Genomic DNA, 11,612 nt, shown 5'->3' with positions numbered 1-11,612 from the left:
TATATATATATATTCCTAAATTTATCTAACCTTAATATGAGGCTTGACTTATTTAAATCAAGTGAGAATCTTCAAGAGTCTGTTACAAAATGTCTTCAATGTGTAAACGTGGATGCTTAACACACATCTTCTACTCGGTAGCACATAAGATCTATATGATCACAGATTCAATTCATGTCCAGAAGAGTTTTAGCTGAACACTCTGTCACATGAAGTTGACCTTTTGGATGTAAAATGTCATCATTTTATCCTATTAGACATTTGTGTTAAATGTTTACATAATTCGCATATGAATTCTTGAGTTATGGCCAAAAAAAACATATTTTGCAAGGTCATGGTGACCTTGACCTTTGACCTCCAGAATCTACTCAGAGAATATGTTTGAATCAACTTTGAAGACATTTCCTCCACGTGATGCTGAGATTCACTAGAATTGGACGGAATGACAACGTGAGCCCACGGCTGTCACCAGAGCAGAAGCACGACATCTTAACATGAAGAGAGTTCAGAAGACACGGTGCTGCTTGTGATCAATCACATACACAATGGTACTTTACATATCTGATGCGAGTCTGGAGTTGTGCACCGATTCTGTGCTGTGCAACTCATCCTTTCCTTTCTTACTTTTAGCCGGGATTAGCAGAGAAATATTACAAGTTGAACATTCAGAGAGGATTCGGGCCTGTCTTCAGTGGTTTAACACCTGCAGATATCCATCCTATATTTAAGCTTAGACTTGGTTTAATTCTGGCCTCAATATAAAAGGGTTAAAACTGTTAATTACTCTTAACTTGTAGAGATTTATACATTGTAGTACTTTGCTGTGTCCTAATAAATGTAGTTTATGTAGTATAAATGTCATTTTAATTGTCTGACAGAATAAAATCACCCGTTATTATCAAACTGTTTTATTGGACACTGTTACATTCTCCGAAGACATCCTAATATATGCCATTCATATTTAGACTTCACATTTTATGGTCCGACAGAGTCAAAGCAACATTAGTCCAAATGAACTCCCTTACAAAGCCAGCTAGAGCCAAGACTGGGGCTGTAAAACCAGAAGCAGTCTCACACGTTGAAGTGATGACTGATTTTGTAAACCGTTTCATTTTCATGGAGTTTTTGTTTAGAGTTCAAACCTTGACCAAAATATCCCTTCATTGGCTTTAGGATATTCACTAATACTGACTGGAGCGTATCAAACCGCTCCAGTTACGACGGGAACAAAGATGGTTCATGACCTGCATCGTTTACGACCTTCGTATATTAAATTTAAAACTCTCACTTAACTTACAGAAAAATAAAGTCACATTTTAATAAAGAGAAACACATTTGCAGCCAAGTGTGACAACTGCTGGCAACATGCCAGACACTAAAGCAAGTGATCGTCAGTCTCTCACAACATTACTGGGTTAGCATACCTCCAACTGTGACGGGAAGTGCATTGAAGAAAAGTGAATTTTAGCATCTATTTAACATTAGTTACATTTGACAAAGCCTTGGAGGTCTTCCAGGAACTTGATGTACTCTTGGTGCTCGGCGGCAGTGCTCAGCTCCATCAGCTCATCGGCGAAGGTGTTGTCGACCCCCCGGTCGGCCAGGAAGTCCATCAGATGGTCGTACAGGGCCTGAAAAACAACAGCGATGAAGTTATCGCCGGTGAACGGGGACTCCTACTAAACACAGCTATCGTCAGCTTCATCAGCGGTTGTTACGTGTATTATTTATCTCCGTTTCCGGCCATTAAAATCTCACCCAGTCCAGAGAGTCTGTGTTGAGCGTGTAGCTGGTCTCCTTCCAGTCGGTGTCTCCCTCGGGCTGGAAGCTGACCTCGCGAATGGCAAAGATGTCGCTCTCCTCCTCTCCTTCACCGTGACTCACCTGCAAAACGCAAAATCCAGCTTTTTCTATTCAACTCAAACTGTCAAGACTGAAAGGTCACAGACGCACTGCTGCCGTCAATATTACACCTTCCGACACGGTGACGTCTGTGTGAACGAACGCAGTCTGTGCGCTTACCTCGTCTTCAGGGAAATGGCAGTCAAACACGAGGGAATGTTTTGTAGCCTGTTTTGTTACTTCGACAACAAAGTTGGGTGTTGACACAACTTCTGCCTGTAAAGAAATTATAATGTTCATATTTTAATGCCAATAATTTTGCGTTTCGTTAAACACAACTATAGGTTTGTTATGACTCACCTCTTCTTCCGCTGGCTTCTGCTGTCCTTGATCTGCCTCTTCCTCAAAGTTTGGAGGAATACTGTTGTTGACATTAAATGTGACAGTGATTCTGTAAAATAAAGAAAGGAAGACAGATCAACAGTTCGTTAGCGTGCCCACGTGTCATCAAGGATTTGATAATCAGAGACGGATCCAGCCTCACTTTTCTCCAGCAACATTCCTCGTGAGTTTGGCCTCCGTGCCGTTCATCTCCAGCTCCCATCCTCCAGACATCTTCGGCAGGGTTTTGCTTTTCTGGATCTTCGCCTCCTCTTTGATTTCGTCAGACAGGAAAGCGCCAAATGCTTTGTCTCCTGTTTAAAAAAAGGTTTAACAGGTTATATAATGACAAAAATGGTGATAGCGACCCGCAACGTTAAGTACAATGCTACTGTGCTTTAGGACATTTTGTACAATTAAAATCGTTTTTTAAATATTTAATCCTAATTTATCAACAGAATATGCACAAATTGATGCTATGGAATATTAAATAATTATTAAATAATTTGACTGTGTAATTGCTAATATCAATATAAGTGCATTTAAAAGATGCCTTCAAACCTCAACCTGGATACTCACCAGGCTATTTCACATGTTAACACATACTACAATAAGACAGGACTTCTTTGAACAACACTTACTCTTTTAAATCTAATTACATTGTCTTTTTACCTATTGCGGTGAGGATAGCTGAACAATGTTTCAAGGTGAATGCTAACTGTTCACAGTGAGAGGTTACACTGTGGGTCTGAGAGACTGCTGACTAGTGTTGTGTTTAAGTGTCTTTAGAAATGAGAAACCAGGTAATTGAGCGACTTGAGGTCTTCTCTACTCAGCTATAACGCGTTTCTCTCACGCCATAGAGGTTAATATATTGCCTGATACGAAGCAAGCTAACATTAGCTAGCTTATCTAATGACTACTACATCTAATGTTACCTTCTGTGTGCAGTGCTCCACATCCACACGACACCGACGGATTCAACGCTTTTGAAGTGAACAGTTTGGGCCGGTAGCCCGACGAGGCTCCTTTGCTATTCAGCATCCAGAGAGACCGGGTGAAGGGCCGAGTTGTCGCCGAGCTTGGAGAGCACAGTGTCGGGCAGCTGAGTGGCAGAGCTCGGGCTGTGGACGCGGTGGCTGTAGAAACGCGAACAGCGGCTCCCACCGCACGGACAACGGACTTTAGCATGACTGTAACGTTATAGAAATGTTACGGCGTGTAACGACGGAATAAATAACGTTACGTTTCGACAGCACACACAAGCCGGCTAGCTCCCCGTTTCTGCTTCTGGAAGCTCACAGGACACACGTGTGGAAGGACGCATTGACCTTTATTAACTATGACCTCTGAACCGGAAATAATACGTAGAAAGCTAAATAAATAAAACAAAATTATTTTCTGTCTAAAGAAAATCTCAAATACGACCACGGCTATATGAATAAGTGGCCTTATTTAATATAATAAAGTAAACTATATATATATATATATTGTTTTTTTATATATATGTAATGGTGTGTCCCAAACTACCCTACACTGCCCCCTCTGGCTTCATAAAGAAGAAGGTTACATGTTTTATGTCCCCCAATGCTAGCAAGACATAACACATGTCTCTGCAGCTGTCCACCAGAGACGAGAGGACAGATAAATATAAATAAATAAATATGTGTTGTGGCTACAGCGGACATGACATCCTGGAGGAGAGGGTTGCATCATTCTCAGAAAAGTACTTCTCAGGGAAATGCGGTCTATCAGTTGCATCATTTAGACATGACGCCATGCTGCCAGAAGATGGCGCTGTTTTACAACAACCCAGGATAGCAAAACTTCAGTAGTTGTCCTATGTCCCAATAAAACTAATCAGTAAAATGAATAGATCATGGTAGCAAAATGTAATGAGTAAGGTATAACTCCATTCCATTTTACATCATTTGTAAGTTTGAAAATATATAAAAATTACTGAGTTTTTATAACATCCAAAACATTCATTTTGAATGTTTTCAGGTCTGATATAGTACAAGTAGGAGTTAGAGGAACTTTAACAGACACTCACAGCTATGGACGATGGGACTATTATTGTGTCCCCCTCGTGCCTCTGAATCTTTACTCTCATGTAGACTTGTTCTGTTGGACAGTGACTTGATTTTAGTAGAAATTACAACAATGGTGGTTATGCAAGACTTCATAATAAATACACTCATAATAAACTTATCAAACGCGAGCATTTAATCTTACAAACGTTATAACATGCAGATCTTAGATTGTCTACTTTTCCTTTGTGACTGAGAAGAGAAAAAAAAAATAAAAGGGCAGTATGATCCGTAAGCAACACAGAACTGAACATCCAACCTCTTTGTAACATGGTCTGATGAACGTCTATCCCAGATGTATTTGGTATTTTTAACAGTTAGAAATAGCAATTTATTCAGGTTACAGTTAAATATTGTACAGTCCTGAGTCCAGTGTAAAAAAAAAAAAAAGAAGAAAAAGACAAGAGGAGCATCCATCCTATTCCTAAACATGGCGTGATTTACATTCTACAAAGTATGAAAGACCTGAGGGATCAGATCGTTGACTACAGTCTCCATGCATTGCATACATGTGTTGCCAGCGTACGCCTGTGTAGGTGCTGAGTGACGTACAACAGCAAAGAGTAGAACCTGGAGAACGAGGCATGCTACTTCTCATGTGCATGTATTTGGAGAACCGGTGGTACAATCATTACAACAACAAAAAAAGGCATGCACGAGCTGACGAGACGAGTGCTGCATGTAGAGAAATTATAAAAGTTAAGTCATGTCACAGTGACATGTAAAAAAAAACATTTTTACATTTTACAAATGTAAAAATGTTCTAACTCCAACTTTGGCAATTTTCATATTTTCTTTCAGAGATTAAGAAGACAGATCTACTGTCTTTGCATATATAAAATCCTTTAAGACCACTTTGTATAAACCCAAAACTACATGGTGGGATGGCTTAAGACAAGACTGCGTTATTGAGCTTCTGAGAAGTTAACATTTCAAAGACTCAAAATTAAACTGAGAAGAACCACCAGCCAGTCTACTGCAGGTTTCTGAATCGTGTCGGGTAGGTGGCTTTACAATTAAGTAAATATGTTATGAGATAAACATATGGAGAGTGGCATTCTATCGAGTCTGATTCCATTTTTTTTCTGAAAAAATGAACAGATAAATCGTCTCAGCCAAAGCCAAAGCTTAAGTGAGGTTATCTGTGCGGTTAAAAGGCATGCAAATGTTGAAAGAACCGATGCATGACATCTTTTTACTTTTCCAGGTGGCCAAATGGCAAGATCAAATTCTGCCAAGCGGAAGAAACACAGCATATCAAATCTGAATTACAGTCTTACAGGAAGTCAAAGTTGTGAGGCCTCGATATGCAGATCTCTGCTGCAGTGACAACGTGCCAAATGCTCGTGAGCTGGGAGGTAGTGAGATCCAGAGAAGTTAACTACACAGAAAAGTGTTCTGTTCGGATTTGCACTTGTGTTAAATCAATAAGCACCCTCGTCCAAATTCATCTTCGTGAGGCGAATACATTTTTTCAGTTCCATCGCCACTGGGGTGACTTGAGGAAGGGAAGGGGGTTCGCTCCAGTCCCGTCTCTCCGTTGGTTAGCTCTTGGTGGGGCGGAGTTTGCGGCCAAAGTACTCCGGCGCTGCATCCAGCAGCCAGTCGGCGTCCACCAAGCACAGGTCCCTCATGTAGCAGCGGGACGTGTGCAGCAGCTCATTGAAGACCACGTAGGCCGGCTTGGCCTGGAACAGGACGGAGGACGGGTGGATGGCCACGGGCTGGTGGGTGTCCAGGGCCAAGTAGCTGCCGTCGGGTTGCAGCTCGGCGGCGTTGACGAACATCCCGTGGGCGAGGCAGCGGCGAACGCTCTCCGTGTCCGCCCCACACGACTCCATCTTCATATTGAGCTAAATGGTTGGGTCAGTGGAAAAGAAGACGGTTTTGCTGAGTATTGTTTTGTTTCTGTCTAGTTGGAATGAAGTCCATTTTACTGCTCTGCGGTGTAGTCACGTTAACACGGTAATATATACTTTTTAAGGCAAGACGATAGTCACCGAAACTATTTTTTATAATTTGATGACTCATCTAAAATTATGACCCATCCTTATATCAAATATCAATAGATTTAAAAGGTATTGTATCAAAGTTCAAATTCCAGTATGGCAACAACACTAGTTATCAACAAGAACAAACGGACTGCTGTTTTTTTTTACACAATCATTATTCATAAATAATGTCACTCCATACCCGAAAACATCCCGCTGATGGAATAAAATAGCAGCCATAAAAGTGTAATCACATCTATTAATAGGCCTGATATGACTTAATTGATGGTTGCAAAACGTAGTCTATTATATTTAGATCCCCCAGTTTTAGTAAACAAATGAGACGCTGTTTCATTAATTGTTACCGAGATAATCTGATTAGGATTGTGATATGAATTTCAGGTGACACTTCCCAGCATTCTCAATCATTTCCAGATGTGTACCTTAAGGCAGATATCTTTGAGTTGAGCCTGGACCTCTTTCACCAGACTCATGTTCCTGCTGTTGACAAAGTTCTCCCGACACCACTCCTGTAACGGCAGACGTATACCAGATTAGAAAGGTAGCCCAGCAGCATAATGTCGTCACACACGTCTCCTCGTTCAGCTCTGCTCACCTTGTTGCCGCTGACTTTCTTGAACGCTCTGTAAATGCTGAGCAGTGTCATGTGGTCTCCTTCGCTGGAGGAGAACTTCTTGCGTGCGGCGAGCACCTCCTCCCGCCGGGCGGGAGGGTTGTACAGCACGGTGTCCACCGACAGCAGGGACACGATGCTCAGAATCTCCTCGGAGCAGGAGTAGTCGGGGGACAGCAGGATGGTCTGTGAGACGGAGCAAACGAGACAGGGAAACGTCACACCATAATCTAATTGAGTCGAGCGTGCGACCCATGCGGCGCCGCAGGCCACAGGCTGTCACTTTCAGTCAACACGCGCAGTGTGGCACGCTTTTTTGTTGTTGTGTTTACCTTGGCATATCTGGGCTCCAGAGGGAAGCTTGCCATCTTCTTTCCAAGAGCGGTGAGGAAAACCTGCCCCTCCTTCCTGTCCAAGGCCCCCAGCAGCTCTAAATGATCCACGGCCGAGCGGACGGCCTCTGGGATAAACACAGCGGGGTCACTACGACGCACCGACCCGGCTGGATGACTACCAGAATGCGCGGCGATGGCGTCTTACCTGGCGAGGGCTTGGACATGAAGTCGAAATTCATCACATCTGGAATCCCCAGAGCCATGAGCTGCAGCATCACACCGGATAGGTTACACCTGCAAGTACAGGAGAGCGGACGTTCAATCACGCTGACCTTAATGCATCAACATGTGGCGGAGGCTATTATCTGTGTGAAGACAAAAGATAAAGATGTCCTACGGCACCTCTGGATCTCGGGCACAGTCATGGGGGCGAGGTTGTCGAACTCCTGCTCGGTGTAGAGGCGATAGCAGGAGCCGGAGTCCTCCCTGCCGGCCCGGCCGGTTCGCTGCCACGCCTGGGCTTTAGAGACCCGCTGCACGGCCAGCACCTCCAGCCCGCTGTCTGAGAGTCACCCAGCACAGGAAGAGTCACATCAGAGCCAATTAACTGAACAACTACAACACAACACTCTCATGGAACTCTTACTGAAAGTATCAACAAACAAAAAAACAAGTACTAGCCCCTGTGACAGATATGATTGTATATACATGTTAGATTGTTAATACAGACGCAACCATGTGCAACGGGCATGTTACTGTTTGAAATACTTTATATACAGTTGGGTAGATTAGTCCTATGGATTAAGCAAAATGTGTGTATTTTTTCTTAAATGTATTTTTTGAATTACAAATTTAAATGAAACCAACGGTCTAACTCAGAGACAGCTGAAACATGACAAGGGCCCCTCAACAAGACATGGTTTCAAAAAAACAAGGTGTGATTAATGTCATTTTAGAAGCTTATCGTGTGCTTTCTATGTAAAATATTAATCGGGGGAGTAAATAGTCAGTATGACGATCTGATTAATGTAGTGGACAATATTTCCCTCTGACGTGTAGTGGAGGTCTGTGTTGTAGTCGAGACCACCTAATCCGGGACCAAATCATGACCGAGATCAGTGAGTAACGAGACCGAGACAAGGCCAAGACGTTGAGGTTTTGAGACCGAGTCAAGACTAAGACTAAGGCACTTTCTGGATCAAGCAAACTGAGGATTCCTCTTCATTCACCTCTTTTATTGATGATGTATAATTGTCTGTATGTGTGTGTTTACCATGAGAAATGTCTTGATAAATAATCAGAAGGCATTGCAGAGGTTAATTGTATGTGTGGTAACGTTCATATGTTTTCTATGAGCAATCACAGTAATGATGTTAACAAATTAATAAAAATGAAAAAAATAGAAAGAACATCCAGAGTCCTATTTTTCTGAGACAAGATCGTTCTTGAGTACTACAACTAACAGTAGAAATTAAGAGTGAATGGAAAAAGTCAAAAATAAGTACCTCAAAATTGTACTTAAATACAGTACTTGAGTAGACATACTTAGTGACTTTCCACTGATTGCTGTGGACCTACGTGTGATAAAAACTAGGTGGCCTCTTTTTCTGGGACTCATCAAAGGCACGAGCCATGATGACATGTTTGAGGATTCAATAGAATGCTGTGCTGAACTCAATGCTGATATGAGAGCGTGTGTGAAGACTGAATCATCTGACCAGGGTTGAAGCATTTGGCCTTCACCATCCCCGTGTCGATGACGAATTTGATCCCAGAGATTGTGACCGACGTCTCGGCGATGTTGGTGGAGAGGATGACCTTCCTGCATCCCTGAAAATGGTAGAAAGGACAACACTCGGTGCCTTGATATATATGTATGGTAGACTTTATATAAAATGTATACATCGTACAGTTATGTGGCACTTTAAATAAGAAGGAAAGCTAAAACAAAGCCATACGTGCTTTAAACACATTATTGCAGATCGGCTCAAATCTTCTGCTTGAGCACAATGTGTGCTCTCTTTTGCTCTTTTGCTCCATTTCTCCTGCACGCTCACTGTTGCCGTTACCTTGGGAGCCGCCTGGAAGACCCTGAGCTGCTGTGCCGGGGGCAGCGATGCGTACAGAGGGATAACTAGCATGGGACCGCAGCCGTCCGGCAGATGCTTGGCGATGTCCCGGCATGTCCTCGCCAGGGCCTCGATCTCCTCCTGACCCGTCATGAAGACTAAGATGTCATGGGACGGAGGGGCCTCCTGCGTGCAAACAAAAAGGCTTGTTTAAGAAAATAAATAAATAAGTTGCAATATTTCTGTAGTTTTGTAGGAAAGCATCAGCTGCGAATGCATGGAGATAATAGGCTACCAGAGCCAGTCAGAGCACGGAGTGTAAAACAAACACTCCTAAATTATATACATATATTAATATTTATTCCTGTGGCTTTAATTGTGGAATTGCAATTAACTCTGTAAACTGAAGACTCGTGGCTGTTATTAACTTTTTCTGGTGTTTTCTGAAGCAGTTTTTGTGTGTAGTAAAAACTAAAAGAAATATTACTGATATTAAAAGTTATGTGTAGAGATTGGCCTGGGCTGACATTAGACTCCCGGTCCGGCCCTGACCTGATGGATCTGGAAGACGGAGACGAGCGCAGCCTGCAGGTAGTCGGACTGCGGGTGCTTGGTGTAGTAGATCTGAATGGGATGCTGCCGGCCCTCCAGGTACAGCACAGGCGACTTGTTGAAGTACTCGGAGAACAAATCCACATCCATCGTGGCTGACATCACTATGACCTGTGCGGGTCAAACACAAAACAGAGAAGCTGTAGTTTGGGTAGATATAAAGAGATGCTTTACCAGAAAATGAGTTTCTAGACATAAATAAAGAGAGAGCTTGTATCATCTCGTGGGCACATGCAGTGTTAGGGATTAGCCCGGTGTAAAATATCTCATTGAAGCCGGGACAACTGGAACCCCTACCTTCAGGGGAACCTTGTTAAGCTCTCTGCGCCTGCGCTGAGCAGTCTTAACCACGCCGAACAGCACATCCGTGTGCACGGTGCGCTCGTGAGCCTCGTCCAGGACCACCACGGTGTAGCGCAGCAGCAAGGGGTCGCCGATGGCCTCGCGCAGGAGCATGCCGTCCGTCATGAACTTCAGCTTCGTCTCGGAGGAGGTGACGTCCTCGAAGCGCACCGTGTAACCAACCTGGAAGGAAGGTGGGTTGGTTTACCGTAAACCAATGGGAGTGCTGATACGAAAAGTCTGTTTTTGACCTCACAGATAGAATTCACACAAGGAGCTTTAGGTGACACGGGATGTAAACATGGGAGACATGTCATTTGTACATACCAGCTTGCCGAGCGGAGTCTTCTTCTCCTCTGCCACCCTTGCTGCCAGTGAGATCGCAGCGACTCTGCGGGGCTGAGTGATGGCAACGATGCCCTGTCGCCCGATGCCGGCCTCGTACAGATACTGGGGGATCTGAGTGGTCTTCCCGGAGCCAGTCTCCCCTGATGCGTGAGAGAAAAGGGGTCAAAGTTAGACAGAGATCAGGTGCTTCACTTTAAATCTGTCGAGTAGAAATAACATTTTGTGAGCATGATGTTCACCCAGATATGATACTATGTACTATAGTATACAATAACTATACTATGTTATTATTTCAACTATCTAACTCACTTAGATAGTTGAAATAATAACTCGGGCTATAACATTTATAGAAATAGGGCTAGCTGATGTGAATCAGAGAACAAGATTTGTCAAAGTTTACTGATTAAAACTGAGCTGCATCGTCATAATATCACCAAGCTGACAATATAGTTATATTTTAGAGCGGATCATCCCTTTAATCGAGTCGCACAAACAGCGGCTAACGTTGTAGCAGCATGAGCTAACTGTAGCAGCGAGCTCCTCACCTATGAGAATAGCATTGTGAAGCTGTCTCAGCTGGTTCAGCAGCTGAGGTTTGGCCTGGTAGATGGGAAGCTGTTTCCTCTGCACGTCTATCGGAGTGGTGGCATTCCCCTTTCTAGGCAGCAGCATTCCAGGTTTATTCCTATCGAGACGGAAAAAAACAGACCCCGGCTTGAATTTTTTAGCCGGAGGAGGGTCGGGGTCGTGGGGCATGGTCTAGAAAAGGTGACTCTCGTAGCGAAACCTTTGCGGTTCTTGTTTGAGATTTTTGTAACGTTAAAAATGAACGTTAAAGTGTTTCTCATGCTCACTGACAGACCAGCAAAGCGTCACTGCGGATGTTTTGCTACCTCTGCAAAAAAAAACGTCCCCACGTGGTAAGATTTCGGCGCAGAAGTTTGACGTCATAGCAAGGGTGAGATTTT

General features: G+C 43.4%; 2 protein-coding genes across 2 annotated transcripts; both read right to left on the bottom strand.

Annotated features, from left to right (window-relative positions):
- Nucleotides 1–892: 892 nt before the first annotated feature.
- On the bottom strand, nt 893–3,556 carry c1qbp (complement component 1, q subcomponent binding protein). Its single transcript, XM_076102399.1, has 6 exons — nt 3,162–3,556; nt 2,387–2,537; nt 2,203–2,293; nt 2,023–2,118; nt 1,759–1,884; nt 893–1,631 (listed from the first exon to the last, which is right to left on the bottom strand). Exons 1-6 carry the CDS (start codon nt 3,412–3,414, stop codon nt 1,482–1,484), a joined length of 867 nt encoding a protein of 288 aa, XP_075958514.1. The 5' UTR covers nt 3,415–3,556; the 3' UTR covers nt 893–1,481.
- An 870-nt stretch (nt 3,557–4,426) lies between these two features.
- Nucleotides 4,427–11,549, bottom strand: dhx33 (DEAH (Asp-Glu-Ala-His) box polypeptide 33). The gene is made up of 12 exons (XM_076102291.1): nt 11,190–11,549; nt 10,624–10,784; nt 10,252–10,479; nt 9,895–10,065; nt 9,343–9,528; nt 8,992–9,103; nt 7,676–7,835; nt 7,479–7,567; nt 7,271–7,398; nt 6,921–7,124; nt 6,748–6,834; nt 4,427–6,166 (listed from the first exon to the last, which is right to left on the bottom strand). The coding sequence occupies exons 1-12, from the start codon at nt 11,398–11,400 to the stop codon at nt 5,858–5,860; spliced, it is 2,046 nt and encodes a 681-aa protein (XP_075958406.1). The 5' UTR covers nt 11,401–11,549; the 3' UTR covers nt 4,427–5,857.
- Nucleotides 11,550–11,612: the final 63 nt, after the last annotated feature.

Source organism: Anarhichas minor, unplaced genomic scaffold, assembly GCF_050575085.1.
Source record: "Anarhichas minor isolate MPS153535 unplaced genomic scaffold, ASM5057508v1 ptg000027l, whole genome shotgun sequence".
NCBI classification, from domain to species: Eukaryota; Metazoa; Chordata; class Actinopteri; order Perciformes; family Anarhichadidae; genus Anarhichas; species Anarhichas minor.
Note: the sequence above shows the minus strand (reverse complement) of the source record. Positions and strands in the feature narration are given on the sequence as shown.